This window comes from Narcine bancroftii, chromosome 7 (assembly GCF_036971445.1).
Source record: "Narcine bancroftii isolate sNarBan1 chromosome 7, sNarBan1.hap1, whole genome shotgun sequence".
Lineage (NCBI taxonomy): Eukaryota > Metazoa > Chordata > Chondrichthyes > Torpediniformes > Narcinidae > Narcine > Narcine bancroftii.
The window spans coordinates 211,237,163-211,259,398 of record NC_091475.1 but is presented as its reverse complement, the minus strand read 5'-3'; the positions used below and the strand labels follow the sequence as shown (position 1 = coordinate 211,259,398).

Below are 22,236 nucleotides of genomic sequence, written 5' to 3'. Positions count from 1 at the left end.
TTTGCAGCAGCGTCTCAGGGCAAATGTTGCTATAAATTACACTTTTAAAATAAATGAATTAGTGCAAAGAGAAGAGAAAGTGAGGTCGTGTCTGTGGTTCATTGTCTGTTCAGGAATCTGGTGGCGGAGGGGAAGAAGCTGTTTTTGTACCGTTGCGTGTTCATCTTCAGCCTCCTGCACCTCCTTCCCGGCAGTAGCAATGTGAATAGGGCACGGCCTGGGTGGTGGGGGTCCTCGAGAATAGAGGCTGCTTTCTTGAGATCCCGCCTCTTGTCGATGTCCTTGACGGAGTGAAGACTGGTGCCTGTGATGGCGCTGGCTGAGTTCACAACCCTCTGTCGCCTTTTCCTGTCCTGAGCGTTGGCCCCTCCGCACCAGTCAGAATGCTCTTCACGGTCCACCTGTAGAAATTTGCAAGAGTCTTTGGTGACGTGCCGAATCTCCTCAAACTCCTTGTGAAGTATAGCCGCTGACCAGCCTTCTTCACAATTGCATCAACGCGGAGGCCTCAGGACAGATCCTCAGAGATGTTGATGCCCAGGAATTTCATTGTCATTGGATTGTTTGTTCAACCCGAAGGAACAGAACATCTCTGGACCCCAGAGCGCACACACACGTAGTCACACCCTACACACAAACAACATGCATCCATAGTGATCCAAACTAAATCTCAAAGTAACTTGGGGGTTTTTAGCCTCCCTGCCTGCGGGAAGAAGCTGTTTCCCTGACTGGTTTTTAAGCTTCGGTACCTCTTCTTTGAAGGTAGTGTCTGAAAGATACTATGGGCTGGATGGTAAGGGTCTTTGATAATTCTCTGAGGCCTTGTCGATAGGGAGAAGGGAAACCCCAGTGATCTACTCAGCAGTTTTGATCACCCTCTGTACAGACCTCCGATCAACTACCGTACCACGCTATGATGAAGCAGAAGGAACACTTCTTGTCACACTAGAGGCCGGTGTATGTGTGCAGTGAGAGGATATTGAAGGTGACTTGTAGTGAGCTCATGCTGGGGCTTGCCGTCAGTGATGGACTCTTCTCTTGATCCCGTTCTCAGCTCTTCCACTCCATAGGCAATCGAAAGGCAAATCAGTTCTGGGGGGCCAATGTACCCCCAAGTGAAGCCATCTGCGAGAGCAGCTGCAGTCAGGAGCGCAAGCAGTTCATCAGTGCCAAGTACCGGGAGGGGAAGTACCGCCGTTTTCACCTGCTGTTTGGGAACCAGGAGGAGCTGGACAAGGTGGGTCAGGGCCCTGTGATGGGATAATCCCTGGGTTAAGGGTCTGTGATGGGATTCCATCCTCTGGGTCAGGGGTCTGTGATGGGATCAATCCCAAGGCTGGGGGTCTGTGATGGGATTCCATCCACTGGGTTAGGGGTCCGTGATGGGATTCCATTCTCTGGGTCAGGAGTCTGTGATGGGATTAGTCTCTGGGTCAGGGGTCTGTGATGGGATTAGTCTCTGGGTCAGGGGTCCATGATGGGAATCCATCCTCTGGCTCATGGGTCCATAATGGGATTGATCCCTTGGTTGGGGGTGCAGGATGGGATTAATCCCTGGGTTGGGGGTTTGTGATGGGATTCCATTCTCTGGGTCAGGGGTTCATGATAGGATTCCATTCTCTGGGTCAGGGGTCCGTGATGGGATCAATCCTGGGTCAGGGGTCCGTGGTGGGATTTCATTCTCTGGGTCAGGGTTCCGTAATGGGAATCCATTCTCTGGGTCAGGGGTCCATGATGGGATCGATCCCTGAGTCATGGGCCCATAATGGATTGCCCCCTACAGGTCAGGGCTCAGACACTGATGTCTCTAGGCCCTGGACATGGGTCACCCAGAGGGTGGTCGCATCCTGGGTCTCGCTGGGTGAAGGAAGTATCATTGAGTCAGAGGTCAGTGATGGGACTCCCAGGGGTCTTGGGTTAGTGTGATTTCAAGCTGCCTGGTTCTGGGTTTGCAGCGGAAGGACCCCAGGGTCAGGGGTCAATGATGGAATCCCCTTGGGTTAAGGGTAAATGACTGGTCTCCCTGGGGTCAGAAGTCAGTGATGAGTGACCCTTTGGGTCAAGGGTCGGTGACTGGTCTCCCTGGGGTCAGTGGTCCATGATGTGTGTCCCCTTTTTCCAGACGCTTCCTCGTTAGAACCATAGAACATTACAGCGCAGAACCTGGCCCCTTCAGCCCTCTGGTCTGTGTTGAACCATTTTTCTGCCCACTGATCTGCACCCAGTCCATATCCCTCCATTCCCCTCCCATACATAAACCCGTCCAAATTCTTCTTAAATGTTAACATTGAGCCAACATTCACCATCTCATGGCAGCTCATTCCACACCCCCACCCCTCTCTGTGTGAAGATCCCCCGAAATTTTTCCCCTTTCACCCTTAACCCATGTCTTCTGGTTTGTATCTCACCTCCCCTCAGTGTTGAGAGAGTCTCTGTTCCCGCCAAACCCTCAGGCAGAGAGGGTGGGTGTGGGGCTGGGGGAGGGGAGAGGGTAGGGCAGGGGTAGGAGTAGGAGAGAAGAGGGTGGGGGAAGAGCTAGATATGTGGATGGGGGTTAGACTGGGGCAGGGTGTGGTGTGGGGTCAGTGTGCGGGGGTGGTCAGTGCAGGGGTGTTCAGTACGGGGGGAGTCAGTAGGGGTGTGGGATTGGGGGTGGGATTCGGGTGGTGGGATGGGGGGGTGAGATCACAGGGAAATGGGGCCTGTGACGACCGACTCCCCGTGTTCCAGGCGCTGTGCGCGGCCGTGATGACCAGCGACCTGGAGGAGACGATGGCGTTGGTGTTCTGCGGTGCCGATACAGGCTGCAACTCTGGAGACCCCATGTTCCCCACCCCACTCGAGCTGGCCCACCACACTGGGCAGCTGCTGCAGGGGGAGTTCCTCATTCAGAACCGCAACACCGGTGAGCCTTGGAGTGGGACACCCCTACCCACCCTCAACCCATCTATCCCCATCCCCTCCTCACCCACCCCTGACCCACTCTATCCATTCCCCAACTTCACCCCTGTCCCACCCCCTACCCATTCCCCACCCACCCCCTAACCACACCCCACCCATACCCTACCCAACTCCTACCCTTTCCCCTACCCAACTCCTACCCATTCCCCATCCACACCCTACCCCCCCGACTAACCTCCCACTCACCCCTACCCATTCCCCACCCATCTCCTACTTATCCCTACCCATCCTCCACCTACCCCCACCCACCCTCCACCCTCTCCCATCACCCCCACCTATCCCACACCATGGGTTGAAGGGCCTGTGCTGCGTTGTCCTCATTCTGTGTCATGGCGCATCAGACCACAGCACCGGAGCTGGGAGGTGGTTCACAAGGTTTGGGATAAGGCACTGTGTTGTTTTGCAGAGACCCCTCGCTTGGAATCCAGCCACATGGACAAGCAATACTACGTGGCTCCTCCCTCCATCACTCACAATGGCTTCCTCCACAAGACCGCCTCGGTGGGCAAGCCGATCACAGAGAGGAAGTCCAAAGAAGGTAGGCCTCCGATTGTCCGGGCCATGAACTCATTCACACGAGCTCTTGAAAAGAGACGCCCCCTTTAAAAGGGGTCCCAGTGAGGAAACCCCTCTTGGAAAGGGGTCCCAGAGACTGAATGTCTCTCTCAGAATGGGGTCCTAAATCAAAGGGGAGGAAGTGACCGTGCTGTATATCTAAATTTAATCAAAATTAAAATTAATAAAATGTCCTTCTTTCAAAAGATCCCAGCTGCAACTGGATCCTCTGTACTTGGTGAAGATGGTCTCTTCAAAATATGTCGGTCCTCCAGTGCACTGAGCTTTCTTTCATTTTTTAATTTTGACAGACAGCACGGTAACAGGCTATGAGCCCAATTACACCAAATTAACCTACAACCCCCGTTCATTTTGAAGAGTGGGAGGAAACCGGAGCCCCCGGAGGAAACCCACGCAGGTCACGGGGAGAACGTATGAACTCCTTGCAAACAGCGCCAGATTCGAACCCGGTCGCTGGCGCTGTAATGAGATTGGGCCAAGTGCTAAGCGAACCATGCCGCCTTCGGTGAAGGAATACTGCCGACTGCCACATTCCAGGCTGTGGGAGTTAAAGGCAAGAGGGAACAACTTACACCCTTGGTTGTAATTGTCCCCACTTCTATAGTTCCCTCTGGCAGCTCGTCCCAGATATGACACCCCCCCCCCCACCCATGTGGAAAAGCTACCCCTCAGGACCCTCAAATTTCTCCCCTCTCACCTCTGGTGGGGGTGGGGGGGGGGGAGGGCTGAGCATTCACTTTATCCAGGCTCCTCATGGTTTTATTAAGGTCATGACTAAGCCTCCTGCACTCAATGTTGTGAGTGATTGTCTTTAAAAGGGATCGCTGCCAGAAGTGATTCCCTCCCACCATGCTCGGAGCTTCCCCCTGCTTTCAGTCCCACCACTGAGTTTCTCTTCAAAAGCGGGTCACCTCGTGGAGACCAGGTTCCCCTTTGAAAAGGGGTCCCCAGTGGGCAAAGAAAACCCTTTAAACAGGTCGCTGATGGGAAGAGAATCTCCCTCTTTAAAGGTTCAAAGGTTCCTCTTTTTGTCACACAATAAAACATTAAAAATGTAATACACATAATGCACTTCAACCTAGCCTGCCGTACGGCAAACACAGTCACTGTGCCCCAAGAATAAGCACGGCACAGTTGGCGCAACAACTTTACAGCGCCAGCGATTGGGACCGCGCTGTCTGTAAGGAGTTTGTACATTTTCCCTGTGTCTGTATGGGTTTTCCCCGGGGTCGGGAGGGGGGGGGCCTCCGGTTTCATCTCACCATTTTAAATGTCCCGAGAGTGTAGGTAAATTGGGTGGCACCGACTTGTGGGCCGGAATGGCCTGTTCTGTTCCTGCGCTATAAATTTAAGAGGAGCATGAGAGGCCCTTCAGAGACACTGAATGTCCGTGGATTTGCCTCCAGCATTTCCCACAGCCTCTGCGTCCCCGCAGAGTCCTGTTCAGTCCATCGGCCGCCCGAGCTCCAGATCCAAACCTCCGACACGGTCAGGGACCCTTGAGCGCCCGAGGACCCTGAATCTCGGCTCCGATGAGTCCGTGTGGGGTGGGTCGGTGTGGGGGGGGGGGGGGTTTGATGCTGATGCCCTTTGTAAGGGGTCCCCGGTGAACATTGTCCAGCCCCACCACTGATTTTGATTTTCTGACGCCTTTGCAGAGTTCAGCAAGCGATGGTGTGTTCTGGACAACGGTGTTCTCAGTTATTATGAGAACAACAGAAGCTCCATCCCCAATGGAAGGATCGACATGAGTGAGGTGGTGTGCCTTGCTGTCAGCAGTCCTGCTGCCCATGGGTAGGTCTCGTTCCCCATAAGCACATTAGAAATAGGAGCAGGAGTGGCCATCCGGCCTGTCCAACCTGCTCCTCCATTCATTTAGATCATGGTTGATCTGGCCGTGGACTCAGCTCCACTTACCCGCCTGTTCCCCATAACCCTTAATTCACCTATAATGCAGAAATCTATCTGACCGTGCCTTAGACCTTAAGACTTTGGAGTAGAATTTGGCCATTCAGCCCTTCAAGTCTGCTCTCCCATTCCAATCAAGGCTGATGTATTTTTCCTCTCAACCCTATTTGAAGTGCTAGTTAATGAAGAAGATGAAGGCTGTGTAGTTAACCAGGAATCATGGCTTTTATTAGTAGAAACTCAGTGGTACATATATAACCATATAACAATTACAGCACGGAAACAGGCCAATTTGGCCTTCTCGTCCGCATTGATCCAAGTACCCTCCTCTAATCCCACCTACCAGTACTCTGCCCATATCCCTCCATCCCCCTCTCATCCATATACTCATCCAACTCTTTCTTAAATGACAAAATTGACCCTGCCTCCACCACCTTTCCCAGAAGCCCATTCCACACAGTAACCACTCTCTGAGTAAAGAAGTTCCCCTTCATGTTACTCCTAAACCTTTGCCCGTCATCTCTCAGCCCATGACCTCTTGTATCCATCTCTCCTACTCTCAATGGGAAAAACCTTTCCGTATCAACTCTATCTATCCCTCTCATTATCTTAAACACCTCGATCAAATCCCCTCTCAGTCTTCTACGTTCCAAGGAATAAAGACTTAATTTCCTCAATTTCTCCTTGTATTCCAGATGCTGAAACCCAGGCAACATTTTTGTAAATCTTCTCTGCACTCTCTCTATCTTGCTAATATCCTTCCTATAAATCGGTGACCAGAACTGCACACAGTACTCTAAATTTGGCCTCACCAATGCCTTGTACAGTTTCATCATTACTTCCCAACTCCTATATTCTATGCACTGATTTATATAGGCAAGCATACTAAAGACCTTCTTCACCACCCTGTCCACATGCACTCCTACCTTCAGGGAACAATGCACCATTATTCCTAGATCTTTCTGCTCCACTGCTTTTCTTAATGCCCTCCTATTTACCACATGTCTTGCTTTAATTATTCTTTCCAAAATGAAGCACCTCACGCTTATCAGCATTAAACTCCATCTGCCATCTTTCTGCCCACTCCTCTAAGCAGTTTAAATCCCTCTGCAATCTTTGAAAACCCTCTTCATCATCCACAATTCCCCCTATTTTAGTATCATCTGCATATTTACTAATCCAATTTACCGCCCCATCCTCCAGATCATTAATATAGATGACAAACAGCAATGGTCCCAATACCGAACCCTGAGGTACACCGCTTGTCACCGGCCTCCATCCTGACAAACAGTTATCCACTACCACTCTCTGGCATCTCCCTTCCAGCCACTGTTGAATCCATATGACTATCTCAGAATTAATACCTAACTACTTAACCTTCCTAACTAACCTCCCATGCGAAACCTTATCGAAGGCCTTACTGAAGCCCATATAGACAACATCCACTGCTCTACCCTCATCAACATTCCTAGTCACCTCTTCAAAAAATTCAACAAGATTGGTCAAACACGACCTTCCACGCACAAATCCGTGTTGAGTGTCCCTGATCAGACCTTGTCCCTCCATATACTTATATATACTATCTCTAAGAATGCTTTCCATCAATTTACCTACCACAGATGTCAAACTTACAGGCCGATAATTGCTAGGCTTGCTCCTCAAACCCTTTTTAATGAATGATAATGGGTGCATACACAGTTATAGCCAAGGGTAGTGTCTTTAGTGGTAGAGATAATATACGTCCAATGTCAGGAAAGCAGACTAAGCACAGCAAAAGACTCACAGCATGACACAGATTCACCACACTATTCTCCTGTCTTCAGCCCATGACCTTTGGCACTCTTACTAATCAAGAACTCATCAACCTCTGCTTTAAACTTACCCAATGACTTGACCTCAAAAGCCTTCTGTACCAACCAATTCCACAGATTCACGTCCCTCCGGCTGAAGAAATCTCTGTTCTAAAGGGATGTGCCTTTGGTCCCGGACTCCTCCACCTCCGGAAACATCTTCTGCACATCCACACCACTAAGCAGCCTCTTCAATATTAATCAGGTTTCAAAGAGAGCCCCCTCCTAAACTCCAGCGAGGTCAGTCCCAGAGCTATCAAACGCTCCTCATACGTTAACCCTCTCATCAACACCCTCTGGATTCTCTCCAACACCAGGGCATCCTTCATTAGATATGGGGCCCAAAACGGCTCACAACCCCCCAAACCTTGTAATGCCTCAGCATGACATCTTTACCTTAACTTCTTTGTTCAAGGCACCCATGTTGTTTAAGTACCTGGAACTTCATCCTTAATGCTAGACTGTAGAATCTTGCTTGCTGCTGTTAAGGGCCCAAAGGTCCCCAAAACCCAGCAGCAATAGAAATTTACCAGAACAAATGGTTGCTTTTAATTTTCTTTAAACATAAAAACAGGATCAAACTTTAACTTATGACTATTAACTTAACCCCCTTCTAATTCTAAGCCCCGTGTATGTAATGTGTGAATAACATCAGAAAAGTTCTTTGATTCGCAGTTAAACCTTAATTCTCATTCTTCCAAGTTCACCGGTATCAAGCAATTCCTAAACTGTGCACAGAATTTAACACTTATGAATTTTCACCAGGCTTGGGTAAATGTTTACCACTCAGGAAGGTTCTTGTCGGTTTTCAGAGAAAGATTTGTTGCTCATTGGACACAAACTGATTCCCTCTGATCAGCCACGTCAATGTCTTGCCAAAGAAACTTGGCAGGTCACCACAGAGTTCCCTTTTTGTTTCCCTTATTCCAGGTGAAACACTCCAGCCAGCCATTTCCTCTTGTATGGACCACAAGGGTTTTCAACAGGCTGAACTCAGAACTCACTACCCATTTTCAAAATGGGATTTTAAACAAGCTGACAGGTTTCCATGACTGCAGAAACCAGTTCACTCTCTCTTAGAGAAAGCCTGTTTGATCTCTCTCTCTCTCTCTCTCTCTCTCTCTCTCTCTCTCTCTCTCTTTCTCTCTGTGCTTGCAAAGCCACATGCCCCTCTTAGACAGCCAACTGCACTCAGACAGACTGCAGCATTGGACCCAGTCATCTGTTGCTTTGCAAAACAATGATCCATTACTCCACAGCATGTCCAATTAACACCTAGTTGTGAAGCCCTTATAGGCCTTCTTTAAAGTTTTTGCAAAGGGGCCTGGACTGTCTGACTTGAGCAGAGCTCCAGCATTTTAAATGAGATCTGTGTTGTGAAGTGTTACTCTGTTTATGGTGACCTACACTAAACCCCCACAATCTATCTCCTTCAAAAACATATCGATATACAATATAAATATGATATAATCTGTCACACTGCATCCAAAGGAATTGACTTCGAGACATCAGTAATATATCTTTATTTCCTATGGTTGTTGCGAGACCAGTCGAGTTCCTCTAACATTAACTGTGCTTTTACTACAATCACAGCAATTCAGACTTTCGTGTTTTGCTCTAGAATCTTACCAACCACTGATATTCCCTAACCGGCCTATAGTTTCCTGTGTTTTGTCTCTCTCCCTTCTGAGAGACTGAAGTGACTCGATTGAAAATTCAGACCTACAGCACGGTAACAGGCCATTTTGGCCCACAAGTCTGTACCACCCAATTTACACCCCCATTAACCTACAACCCCTGGTACGTTTCAAACGATGGGAGGAAACCGGAGCCCCTGGGGAAAACTCACACAGGGACGGAGAGAACGTACAAAGTCCTTACAGACAGCACAGGATTTGAACCTCTGTCCCAATCGCCAGCGCTGTAAAGGTGTTGCACTAACTGCCGCCTCAAGATTCAGAATTCTTTTATTGTTGTGCAATGAAACAGAAAATGTAATATTTCATGAAATTTCCTTTGGTCCGCTGTAAGGCAGATAAAGATTCGCCATCAGTGGAAATTGCCCGGTGCCCCTTACAGTCAGAGAAAGAGAAGCAAAAGAGGACTTCCCACAGCTGCACAGACTCCTGTTCAGTCCATCGGCCGCCCGAGCTCTAGATCTGGACCTCTGACATGGCCAGGAAGCCTTCAGCTCCCCCAGCACCTTCTTGTATCTCAGTTACGATACCCCGTACCCCTTCAGCCAGTCTCGAGCCAGCAGTCCGCAGCTTGGTGCGAGGACCTTTGACCACTATTGCCTGCGGCCTGTGTGTTCTCCAGCCTCAGAGCCCCTCGCTGGTCCACCACCATGGTCACCGTCCTGTTTCAGACGGGATTGGTCTTCCCATTTTCTGGTGCCAGGTGCCACTCCTCTGCTTCCCTGAAGTCTGCAACCCCTCAAGGCTGCTGCCGATCTTAGGCGCCGCCATCTTGGGCCCAGACCCCGCTGGATTTTAAAATAAACCACCATTGGCTCCTTTAATAAGCCATTTACATCCTGTAGGGAGACGGCGGTTGTCAGACTGGGCAGATGGTCCTCGCGGGGGGAGTGCTGGGTCTCCACTCTCCACTCTCTGTGGGTCCGCACGAGCGTTACAGCAGTTCCGGGAGTGCCAGAGGACTGGAAAACTGAAGCATGCAACTTTCCAGTCTTCTGAAACCATCCCCGACTCCAGCGATTCCTGAAGGGTGGCTACCAATGCTCCCTCTTTCCGAACCCAGGGGTTTTGTGCAGCCGGCCAGGTGATTTCCCCACCTTCAGCCTTTTCAGCTTTCTAAGCACCTTCTCTCACTTCTGCCCCATGACTCTTTCAACTTTCTGGTGTCTTCCACAGTGATGCCAAACACCGCTCAGTTCATCCGCCATTTCCTTGTTTCCCATTACCACATCCCAGGCGTCATTTTCCAGAGGTCTGATGTCTTCTTTTACTCTTCGTATATCTGAACAACCTATAAGAGCAGAAGACATTGGAGCAGAACTAGGCTATTCAGCCCATTGAGTCTTCCCCGTCATTTAATCATGAGCTGATCCATTTCCCTACTCGGCCCCACTGCCCGGCCTTCTTCCCATAACCTTTGATGCCCTAGCTAATCCAGAACCTATCAATCTCTGCCTTAAATACACCCAATGACCTGACCTTCACAACTCCCTGTGGCAACAAATTCCACAGATTCACCACCCTCTGGCTGAAGAAATTTCTTCGCATTTCTGTTCTAAGCAGACAGCCTTGAATCCTGAAGTTGTGCTGGACTCTCCCATCTTTCTACATCTATGTCCATGCTATAAAGGGAGAAGAGATGTGTGTAACACTCCAGGAGTGGCTACACCAATATCCAACATCCTACCTCATCTCCAACCTTCTTGTAACAGTTTGACACTTTCCTCACAAACCTGTCGCTAGACCTGGCTGTGAACCTTGTGTGATTTGTGCACTGGACCCCCTGTGGACCCGTGATCACCTGCAATCTTCCTTCACATGGTCAATAACCCTCCTGCAAGTACCTCTGGTCAAAGTGCCTGAGCTCGCACTTTCCCTCATTGACCTCCACCTGCCGGGCCTTATCGACGATCTAGGGTCACCACCTTCCTTCCCACCTTCAAGTTGTCTCACGAGCAACCTTGGGTCCCTGACACTCTGCCCCCTGCCTCAGGGGGGGAGTAGCCGGATGTAGGTAGGTGATCCATGGGGATCACTCTATCTCTCTGTAGCCATGCTAGTAACTGGGGTTGGGGGGGGTGTGATTCTGAGCAGCGTAGGGCTGTTGTTGTCCAAGTCGACCTACTTCGAATCTTTCATTTCCTGTAGGTTTGAGCACACGTTTGAGATTTTCACCGATTCGGAGCGCCTGTTCATGTTTGGGACGGACAGTGCAGAGTCTATTAAAGAATGGGTCAAGTCCATCGCCAAGGTAGAGCTGTGATAAATTATCGCCTGCCGTAGGACACGTGTGCTCTCACCGTTCGTGTGGGCTGTGCACACAAGCACCTCATCTTCTGACTGGGCCCCCTCCAGCCGGATGGCATTAACATCGACTTGTCTGTCTTTCATTAAACCCCTCCCACCCCCTTCTTCCCCCTGTTGTCTCTCTATTCCCTGTCTCCTTTCACCCAGACAGGATAAGTTCTACCTCGACCCTTATCACATCAATTAACAACCTTTGTTGGTTTGGATTCTGAGGCTTTCTGAGATTTCTTCCTTGAAGAAGGGCTCAGACCCAAAACATTGGCAATATATCTTTGTCTCCTATGGATTCTGAAAAGACTGACTGAGTTCTTCCATCATTTTGGTGTGTTTACTATAATCACGGTGTCCGCAGACTTTTAAGTTTCACTCACCCCTCCTCCTCCTGTCCCCAGCCTGCTCAATCTCTCCTTGTAGCTCAGGGCCCCGTGTCCTGGCAACGTCCTCGTAAAACTGAACACAATTCTCCAGCTCAGCCCCACAATGTCCCTATTCCAAACCACCTTCTATCCACCCTAAACTACACATTGGACCCAGGAGGGGAGGGACTTACCCCCCCCCCCCGACCCCACTTCCCCATTAGGGCTCATTTACTGCATCTGGAACTCCCGCTGTGGTCTCCTCTACGTCGGAGAGACGGCGCAGGCTAGGAGATCGCTTTGTTCAGCACCTCGGCTCTGTCCGCCGATAGTTGTCAGGGTTCCTACTCCACTCACCAATCTCCTACTCCTCCCACAGTCTTTCCTCCCTGTGGCCGTGGACCTGATGGACCACGACTTTCAGCGCATTGGCCGCCTGCTGTACAAGGACGGGATGAACCTGGAACAGGCCAAGATGGGCTGGTTCGCACTGGAGAAATCCACGCTCTACATCTGGCTCCAGGACTCGGAGAAGGAGGAGGCCATCAACCTCCGCAAGCTGCAGGAGCTGTGTAAGGATTGGGGTTCCTGGAAATCTCCGCCGTTAACATAGCTCACCGCTCTCCGACACCTTGCACTGGTATCCCCAGGGCCAGCTCATCTCTTCCATCTCTCTCCTTCCCCATCTCTCCCCCATCTCTCCCCTTCTCCATCTCATCTCCCCTTTCCCATTTCTCCCTTCCCCATCCCACTCCCCCAACTTACCCTCCCACATCTCCCCTTCCTCCCATCTCCCCACTCCATCTCTCCACACTCTCAAACTCCCACTCAATATCTCCCCCTCCCATTTCCCACCCACAATCTCCAACCCCCTATCTCCCACCCCCTTAATTCCTACCCCCTTAATTCCCACCCCCTAACTCCCACCCCCCCAATCTCCCACCCTGCTTATCCCTCCCCCCATCTTCTTACCCTCACTTCGCCACAGTTTGGGGTAGGCACATTGTCATCGGGATACCTCCTCCGGGCACCGGGGCACAGAGAAATCCCACGGGTTGCAATGCGGATGTAGCCGGGTTGTCCAGCATGGTTTGGTAAGCTCCGGTTGGGGTCTCTCTGCCCTTCTCTGGGTGATGAATCTGACCCCTAGCCCGGTGGATTCTGACTCTCAGCTGTCCCTGGTACTGGGACCCATTGATGATTCACCCCCTCCTTGTTCCACAGCTGAGCAGTCTGACCACGAGGTTCTGGTGTTGGTGGAAAAGAGGCGGTGAGTGTAGCTTATCCTCCTGAACCTCCCTCTCTCCTTCCCTCTCCCTCCCTTCCTCCAACCTTCTCACTCACTCCCTCTCTCCTTTCCTCTCCCACCCTCCCTCTCTCCTTCCTTCTCCCACCCTCCCTCTCTCCTTCCATCTCCCTCCCTCCTTCCCTCCAACCTTCTCACTCCCTCCCTCTCCCACTTTCCCTCTCCCATCATCCCTCCCCCTCCTTCCCCCTCCCTCCTTCCCTCCCATTCCTCCACACCCTTTCCCACTCTCCCTCCCTCCTTCCCCTCCCTCTCCCACCCTCCCACCTTCTCACTCCCTCCCTCTCCCTCTCCTCCCTCCCCACGCTCCCTACCACCCCTCTCCTTCCCTCCCACTCCTACCCACCCTTCCTCTCCCTCTCTCTACTTCCCCCTCCCTCCCTTCTCTCTCCTCTCCACCCTCCCTCCCTCTCTTCCCCATTCTCCCTTCCGTTAGAACCAGTCCTCACATCTTTCTCTGTGCCTCCTTGTCCTCACCTACCACCCCACCAGCCACCGCATCCTCCTTCGCCATTACACCCACCTACTATGTGATCCCACCTCTACACACATATTTCCCTCTCCTCCTTCCACAGGGACCACTCCCTCCGTGACTCCCCCATCCACTGCTCCCTCCCCACCTACCCCTGTGACTGCAGGAGATGCACCCTCACCTCCTCCCTCAGCACCATTCGGGGCCCCCAACAGTCCTTCCCAATGAAGCATCACTTCACTTGTGAATCTGCAGGAGTCATCTACTGCATCCGGTGCTCCCGCTTTGGTCTCCTTTACATCGGAGAGGCTGGGCAGAGACTGGAAAATCTCTTCGTTGAGCACCTCGCCTCTGTCCTCGTCAACCCCCCCACTTCTTCCCCAGTTGGCCTTTCTCCCCATTCCCTGTCTCCTTTCGAACCAGGTCGCTGGTGACATCTAATGAATACCTTTTGTTAGAATTCTGAGACAATCTGAGGTTTCCTGTTTCTGGCTTGTTCCTTGAAGAAGAGCTCAAGCCCGAAACATCGGCGATGTATCTTTGTCTCCTATGGACGCTGAAAAGACCGGCTGAGTTCCTCCAGCATTTATAGTACAATCACAGCGTCCATAGACTTCCGTGTTTCACTCTGTTCTCCTTCCCTTCCCATTCTTCCCTTGTCCACATCCTTCACAGATGACATTTTTACTTGTACTTTGAGGAAGGGCTCAGGCCTGAAACGTCAGTTATGTATCTTTACCTCCTATGGACATTGCGAGTCCGGCTGAGTGCCTCCAGCGTCTCTGTGTTTTGACCACCAATCCTTTTCTGCGCTCGCCGTCCATGACAGTTGTTTGCCCTCTTCCCTCCCATCCAGGACTCTGTACATCCAATCGGAGAGGAAACTCGACTTCTCCGGGTGGGCTGGAGCCATCCAGAAAGCAGCAGACAGCGCCGGTAACACGCTGTCTGAGCAGCAGCTGACGGACGAGGACATCCCTGTGCTGGTGGATCGCTGCGTGGCGTACATCACGCAGTACGGTGAGCTGCCGAGAGTGGCAAAAGCCCCGAACCTCCCCGCCTCTCTCCCCTACCCATGCTTCATCCCATCCCTGGCATCCTTGGTTCAAGAGATGCTGGAGAGGCTCAACAGTTCAGTGGAGGGAGAAACGGTGGAGGTTTCCGTTCAGGGAGGGGCCCTTGGTCAGAACTGAGAATGAGGGAAATAAAGGCAGGAAAGGATGTTGGATGGGCTGGAGGGAATTTCTCTGAGAGGGTGAAATGTAGAGAACAGGGACAGACCTTTCACCCCACATGTCTGTGCTGAACCTCCAACTTTCAAGATTCCTTGATTGTCATTTAATAGCTCAGAATATGTAATATTACACAAAATTGCCTTCTCAAGTCAAGTCACATTTATTTGTCATTCAGACCATAAACCCTGCAGTGTACAGTGCCTCAAACCGTGCATCTTGGCGCCTCACAGTTTGGCGGGCAGCAGCCTCCTTTGAAGAAGACCGCAGAGCCCACCTCACTGACAAAAGGCAAAGGAGGAAAAACCCAACACCCAACCCCAACCAACCAATTTTCCCTTGCAACCGCTGCAATCGTGTCTGCCTGTCCCGCATCGGACTGGTCAGCCACAAACGAGCCTGCAGCTGACGTGGACTTTTTACCCCCTCCATAAATCTTCGTCCGCGAAGCCAAGCCAAAGAAAGAAAAACAGTGAATAACAAGATAATGTTTCTCTGGACTCTGGAACTGGTTATTTACATGGATAAGTTACCTCAGAAACTTTTTATAAATAACATATCACTTGTAAATATCGGTTACCTATGCTGGCCCTGTGTACCCCCAGTGTTCAGAAGCCGCACGGCTTGGCAGGAACAATGCTGTTTCACAATCTGGTCGTGAGGGCCCAAGCGTTTTGGTGCCTCTTCCTGGATGGCAGGAGGGTGAACAGATTGTGGGAGGGGTGTGTGTGGAGTCCTTCATGATGTCTGTGGTTTTCCCAAACAACAGGCCATTATAAACGTCCGGAGAGAGAGACCCCAATGATCCCCTCAGCCGTCTTCACTCTCCGCTGCAGGGACTTGCATTCTGGGATGGTGCAGTCCCCGAAGCGGGCGGTGACGCAGTTACACAGGATGCATTCAGAGCAGCCCCCATAGAATGTAGCGAGGGTGGAGGGTGGGCAGGAAGGAAAGGTGTTGTTGCGCCTTTTTGGCAATGGATCTGGTGTTGGGGGACCAGGAGAGATTGCACGCCAAGGAATTTGGTGCTCTTGACTACCTCGACGGTGGAGCCGTCAATAGTCAGCGGAGACTGGTCCCCTGGGCTCTCGACCACCATCTCCTTTGTTTTGTTTTGAATACTGTATTTATTGATTAATGAAACTTGAAAAATTCTGAAAAAAATACATACATGATTTTTTTTTTAAACTAACCCCCTACAACTCCCCACCCCCCCAACCCACCCACCAAACCCCACCCCCCACTAACCTATCCCGAAAAAAGAAAAAAGGAGATTAATTATAACAACAAAATTCATCAATTAATTAATTGCCATGGTTTGGAGTAAGACCACTACAGTGCGGGCTGGGGCTTCAAAAACTCAAACCCATATAATCCAAATACGGGCTCCAGATTTTACGATTAAAAAAAATAATTATCACACAAATTATATATTATCCTCTCCAAAGGAATACAAGACCTCAACTCTGTATACCATCTTTGAATACCCAAATCAGTCTCATTCTTTCAAGTAATTGCTAAATATTTTAGAGGGAACTTCTTCACTCAGAGAGCGGTGGCTGAGTGGAATGACCTTCCGGAAGAGGTGGTCGCAGCAGGGTCAATTCTGTCATTTAAGAGAAAGTTGGATACGTGCATGGATATGAGGGGTTTGGAGGGTTATGGACAGGGAGCAGGTAGGTGGAACTAGAGGAGATCACTTAAATCGGTGCGGACTAGAGGGGCCGAGATGGCCTCTTTCTGTACTGTAATTGTTATATGGTTAATTCTAAACTCAACCTCTTAATATTACCCAACAAAAATAATAAAGGATCTAGTGAAAGTCTCACTTTCAAAATAGCTTCTAAAAGTTCCTCGTCTATTCCAAGGTTTTACTGTTTCACATAGCCAGACAGAATGTGAAAAATAATCTACATCCTCGTGACATCTAAAACATGTCCGAATAAATTAAATTGTATCTCCTTAATTTTTCAAGAGTTAAATATAATTGATGAATGAACTAATCAATACCTTTTATAATTTTAGTCATAGTCTCCCTACATAAACCCATCCAATCATCCTGAGGAATAGGTATTCCTAAATCTTTCTCCCATTTCAATCTAGATTTATATAAATCCAATTTAGGGATTTTATTCTGTAATAAAACATTCATCTCAGATATAAATCTTACCACCCTCAGTAAGTAAAATTTGTACTGTAAAGTACATCCAAAATTATCCAACAATAAAGATTTAATTTGATAAAAAGAAAGAAGAATATTTGAAGATGCATCATATTTCTCTTTCATTCTTTGAAAAGAAATAAAATATCCTGCTTCATAACAATCTTGCATCCCAATTTTGATCCCATAACTTCAAAAGCTGGTTATTAAGTGTGAAGGGGAAAAGCTTATTTTGATACAAAGGAGTTTTACCTGAGATCTTACCTTGAGTACCTATAACTTCATTTTTTTTTATACCATAAATCCATTAAATATTTCAAAACAGGTAAATTATAACTACTCAATAACTTAGGGTTCCATCTATAAATAAACTCATCCATCTTCTTCTCACCAATTTGAGCTAATTCAATATTAGCCCATATCAATGATTTGTCCAATTCAAACATCCTATTAATAAATTTCAACTGTGTCGCATCATAATAATTTTGAAAATTAGGGAGTTTCAGACCTCCTAATTCATATCTCCAAGTTAATTTCTGTAAAGATACCCTTTCCATTTTATCCTTCCATAAAAATTTCCTCATAAAAGCATTTAAATCCTTACAATTTTTTTGAGGAATGCTACAAGGAATAGATTGAAATAAATATTGAATCCGAGGAAAAATATTCATTTTAATGCAATTAACTCTTTCTATTAATGTAATAGGCAAATCTTTCCATTGGTTCAAATTATGTTTATTTTTAGACAATAACGATAAATAATTTAATTCATATAAATGACTACAATTACAATCTACCTTAACACCTAAATACTTAATCTGATCCAACTATTTAAACTTCACAATCGGCCTACACGAAGAATAATCCATTTCAGCTAATGACATAATCTCACTCTTTTCCCAACTGATTTTGTAACCTGATATCTCAGCATGTTGTTCCAATCTATCATGTAACCTCTTCAAAGAATTCTGAAGTTCTGTTCAATACATCAAAACATCATCTGTAAATAAATTAATCATATTTCACCTTAATACCTTTAATATTGGTATCTTGTCTAATCATCTGAGCCAAAGGTTCAATAACTAATGCAAATAGCGCCAGCGACAAAGGACAGCCTTGTCAAGTCAATCTAGTCAATGTGAAAGGTAAAGATAACTGTCCATTTGTCACCATTCTAACAGTAGGACTTCTATATAAAGCCCTAATCCAACTAATAAATATTAGGCCAAATTAAAATTTTCAAAAACTTTAAATTAAAGCTCCACTCCACTCTATCAAAGACCTTTTCTGCTCCAATGAAATAACCACTGGTAGGTTGGATCCCTCTCAATAAATATTGATCAAAGAAATCAACTTCACAATATTATCTGCTGAATAACAATTTTTAATAAAACCTGCCTGATCTAAATGAATTAAATCTGGTAAATATTTAGCCAATCTATTAGCTAGAACCTTTGTTACGACTTTATAATCAAACATTCAATAATGAAATTGGTCTATAAGATCTGGCTTTCAATGGGTCCTGATCTTTTTAAAGAATGACTGTAATAATTGCTTGAGAAAAAGAGTCCGGAAAAGAATGAACCTCTGTCGCCTGTTTCAACACTTCCATCATTAATGGAATTAATAAGTCCTGAAATTTTTCATAAAATTCAGAAGTAAAATGATCGTCCTCTGGAGACTTCCCACTTGGCATGGATCGAAGTGCGTCTATTACTTCTTTAGTAGCAAAAGGAGCATCCAAATCTTTAACTTCCTTGCCACTCAAAAAAGGTAAATCCAGATCAGATTTTAAAAAATTCAGTTTTAACCTCATCCTCCACTACTTCAGATGTATAAAATTTTTCCTCAAATTCTCTAAACACATCATTAATTTCCTGAGGTTTATATTGAATCAATGAATCATTCCTGATAGCATTTATTCTTAGAACCATAGAACATAGAACATTGCAGCACAGAAACAGGCCCGTTGGCCCTTCTAGTCTGTGTCAAGCTACTATTCAGCCTAGTCCCACTGTCCTGCACTTGGACCACATCCCTCCCATCCACATGCCTGTCCAAAATTTTCTTAAATGTCAAAATTGAACCTGCCCTTACAAATTCAGCTGGCAGCTCCTTGAACCCATTCCCAAAGACTATGGCCTGATCTGCAGCAAGACCCATTTTTCTGCACAAGCCCCATCTCCCTCCATTTCCCCAACATCCAGGAGTCCCTCTACAATTCTACAACATCAGGGCTGCTCCCTCTGCTCCTTTTCCCCCACAATCTCCCTTCCTGTACACCTCCTCCATGTCTCTTGAAAGTTGTTCCGTTTTTAACTGCCAAGCTAAAACCTTATGAGCTCTTTCCCCTAATTCATAATATCTTTGCCTCATTCTCTGTGACAGCTTCTCAAACTTATGTTTTTAGCGAATTATATCATAATTTCATATTAGTCAAACATATTTTCTTAACCTTCGTTGAATTCTGCTGTAAATCTTTTTCTAAAATCTCTATCTCCTTCTCTGATTTAGTTACTTCAGCTACATGTTGTTTCTTAATTTTAGCAGTAAAACTAATAATTTTTCCCCTCAAATATGCTTTTTAAAGCATCCCATAAAACAAATTTACTATTAACTGAATCCACATTTATTTTCAAAAACTATATTTGATCTCTTATAAAATTACAAAATTCTACACTTTTCAACAACAAATAATTAAATCTCCATTGAAATGTATTCTCAATTCTCTCTGAACCTGTACACGTTATTAATAACAAGGAATGATCAGACAAAATTCTACTCTTATATTTAACCTTCAATACACGACCTTGCAATTATGCTGATACCAAAAATAAATCTATTCTGGAATAAGAGTCATGTCGAAATTAATAAAACGAGAAGTCTTTCTCTTTCTCTTTCCTCCATGTATCTACTGAATTCATTTCTTTCATTAACACCATCAACTGTTTAGCCATTTTAATCCTAACTACAGCTTTTGGAGATTTATCCAACAATTAAAATCACCTCCGACCATAATTTTTTGCATATGCTTGATTTAAATTAAGAAAAGAATCCAACATAAATTTCTCGTCTTCAATATTAGGAGCATAAATATTCATTAAGATCCAAGATTCATAAAATATTTTGCAATTAACAACTAAAAGTCTACCAACTGACTCAATAACTGATTCCAGTTTAAAAGATAACTTTTTATTAATCAAAATAGCCACTCCTCTTGCTTTTGAGTTCAGCGAAGAAGCTGTAACTTGTCCAACCCAGCTGTAAATTGTCCAATTTCTGATGGTCCTTCTTAGTCAAATGTGTTTCATGCAAAAAAGCAACATCAACCTTCAACTTGTTCAATATACGTTAACACTTTTTCTCTTAATCGGATTATTATGCCCGTTAACATTAAAAGTAGCAAAATTTAAATTTGCCATCATTCCAATTCATTTCAAAAACCACCTTACCACACATGGTGGAACTCCTCTCCATGGCAACCACACAAAAAAATTAAGAAATTTCAAAAAGAAAAAGAAATAAAACCCATACTCAAAAAAACCCTAAAAATAATACTGTATTACCCCCCCCTCAATTATGAGGGAGTGACGAATCCCACAAAGTGACCAATGACTTCGGAAGGGTCGGCAGCCAAACCACCTCCCCCGAACAGAACAAAAAAGGTACAAACAAATCATTTCAAGTATGACATGCTTCCTCCAGATCTCTATTAACTTGATCATCGTCGATATCAATATCAATAAACTGTTGCAATTTCTTCTCTCGCCCTCCATTCTTCCCCTTCTGGGCCAATGCAGGCTGTTGAGAAAAGCTTTCCTGACTTTTCATCTGTTTATTATCGGGTAGAGAATTAGCAAATGTGGGAGCTTCAGTCACTAAGAAATGAGATTGATAATCTCCATAAAAAACTTTAAGGACAGCAGGATACTGCAAAGCAAATTTATATCCTTTCTTCCACAAAACAGCTTTGACAGAATTAAATTCTTTATGTCATTTAATAACAGCTTGGATCAAATCAGTGTTAAAAGAAATCTGTTATTCTTAATTACCAATTACTTCTCGCATTCTGAACAGCAACTCTTAAAATCAACTCTCTGCCTTGATGACGTAAACATCTAATCAGGACAGAACGTGGAGCTTGACCTGGGAGAGGTTTCCTTCCTATCGGTCTATGAGCTCTATTCAATTCCAGACCGTTCGGGAAATATTCTTACCCCAAAACTTCAGGGATCGACCTCTGGAAAAACTGAACCGGGTCTGGACCCACAAAATCTTCTGGGAGACCAACAATTTGAACATTATTCCTTCAACGTTGATTCTCCAACGCGTCAATTTTCTTCATTAAATCATTTCTCTGAATTTCCCATCCAGTGAATGAATCCTCCATCGGACCCATCTTCTCTTTACGTTGTTCCGCATCCTCCTGAGAATCATGAAAATCTTCCTCAATTTATCTTGTACCTTATCCGCCATTTTCCCACACTTTGCCATATCCATCTTAATAGATGATATTTCCCCCTTCGTATCAGTAAGTTGTTCCTTCATAGGTGAAACACCTTGACCCATCTGACTTGCCAAATTCTCTCTCTGGTGGGTCTGAATAATGAGGGTGAGATTTAAACTTCATTGATACATGTTTAGATGTGGGCCGACCCCTATACATAGCCTCTTCCTCCTCCGTACCTGGATAAATATCTTCTTCCTCCAGTCCCCCTCCAATGTCTCCTTCTTCCTCCTCCGTTGACACTGATGGCATCTCGGCCTGATTGCGAGTTTGGATCCTCCCCCCTCCTGTCAGCCCAGCATTGCTGGGTCGAGAGAAGTCTGGCACGGTCAGACACGCATGCGCGGTCGCTCCTCATAGTCTGGAGGAGAATGTCTTCGGGCTCTGGCGCCATCTTCAGCGTGGAGTCAGCGCCGGAGTCAAGTGATTTTTACCCAGGGACTGCTGTTGTGGTCTTGGGTGAGCAGGAATCAACTCTGCAGGCTCCATTTCAAAGATAGGCCCAAGTTCTTCCGTACTTGAAAGTCTTTTTTTTTACTGCTTGTGCCTTATAGTTTTCCTCATAACTGCCTTCTAAAATATATCAACTGTATATCCAATATTTTCTGAAAAGTTATAAAAACTTTAGAAGTCGGGTTTTTAAGAGTTCTGCCAGGGGAGGTGTCTTCACACATCTTCCACCTATGCCATCATGCCACACCCCCCCCCCCCATTGTTTTGTGGACATTCAGGTGTAGGTTGTTGTCTCTGCACCAGTCCATCACTGATTGAGCCTCCCCTCTGTAGGCTGATGAGCCTCACCACGGTCCTGTCATTCGCAAACTTGATGTTGTGATTAGAACCATATCTCGCTGCACAGTTGTGGGAGGGTAGGGTAAGCAGCAGTGGGCTGAGCACGCAGTC

General features: G+C 46.8%; 1 protein-coding gene across 10 annotated transcripts in view; it reads left to right on the top strand.

Moving 5' to 3' along the window:
- Positions 1–22,236, top strand: part of LOC138739667 (arf-GAP with Rho-GAP domain, ANK repeat and PH domain-containing protein 1-like) — a 200,240-nt gene that overhangs the window by 141,097 nt on the left and 36,907 nt on the right. For all 10 annotated transcript variants that reach the window (XM_069892186.1, XM_069892195.1, XM_069892196.1 and 7 more), the window contains 8 exons: positions 1,055–1,237; positions 2,731–2,905; positions 3,368–3,499; positions 5,196–5,331; positions 11,141–11,243; positions 12,035–12,227; positions 12,880–12,925; positions 14,290–14,453. In XM_069892186.1, the coding sequence (XP_069748287.1) occupies positions 1,055–1,237; positions 2,731–2,905; positions 3,368–3,499; positions 5,196–5,331; positions 11,141–11,243; positions 12,035–12,227; positions 12,880–12,925; positions 14,290–14,453 (1,132 nt within the window). The remainder of the gene's footprint in view (positions 1–1,054; positions 1,238–2,730; positions 2,906–3,367; positions 3,500–5,195; positions 5,332–11,140; positions 11,244–12,034; positions 12,228–12,879; positions 12,926–14,289; positions 14,454–22,236) is intronic.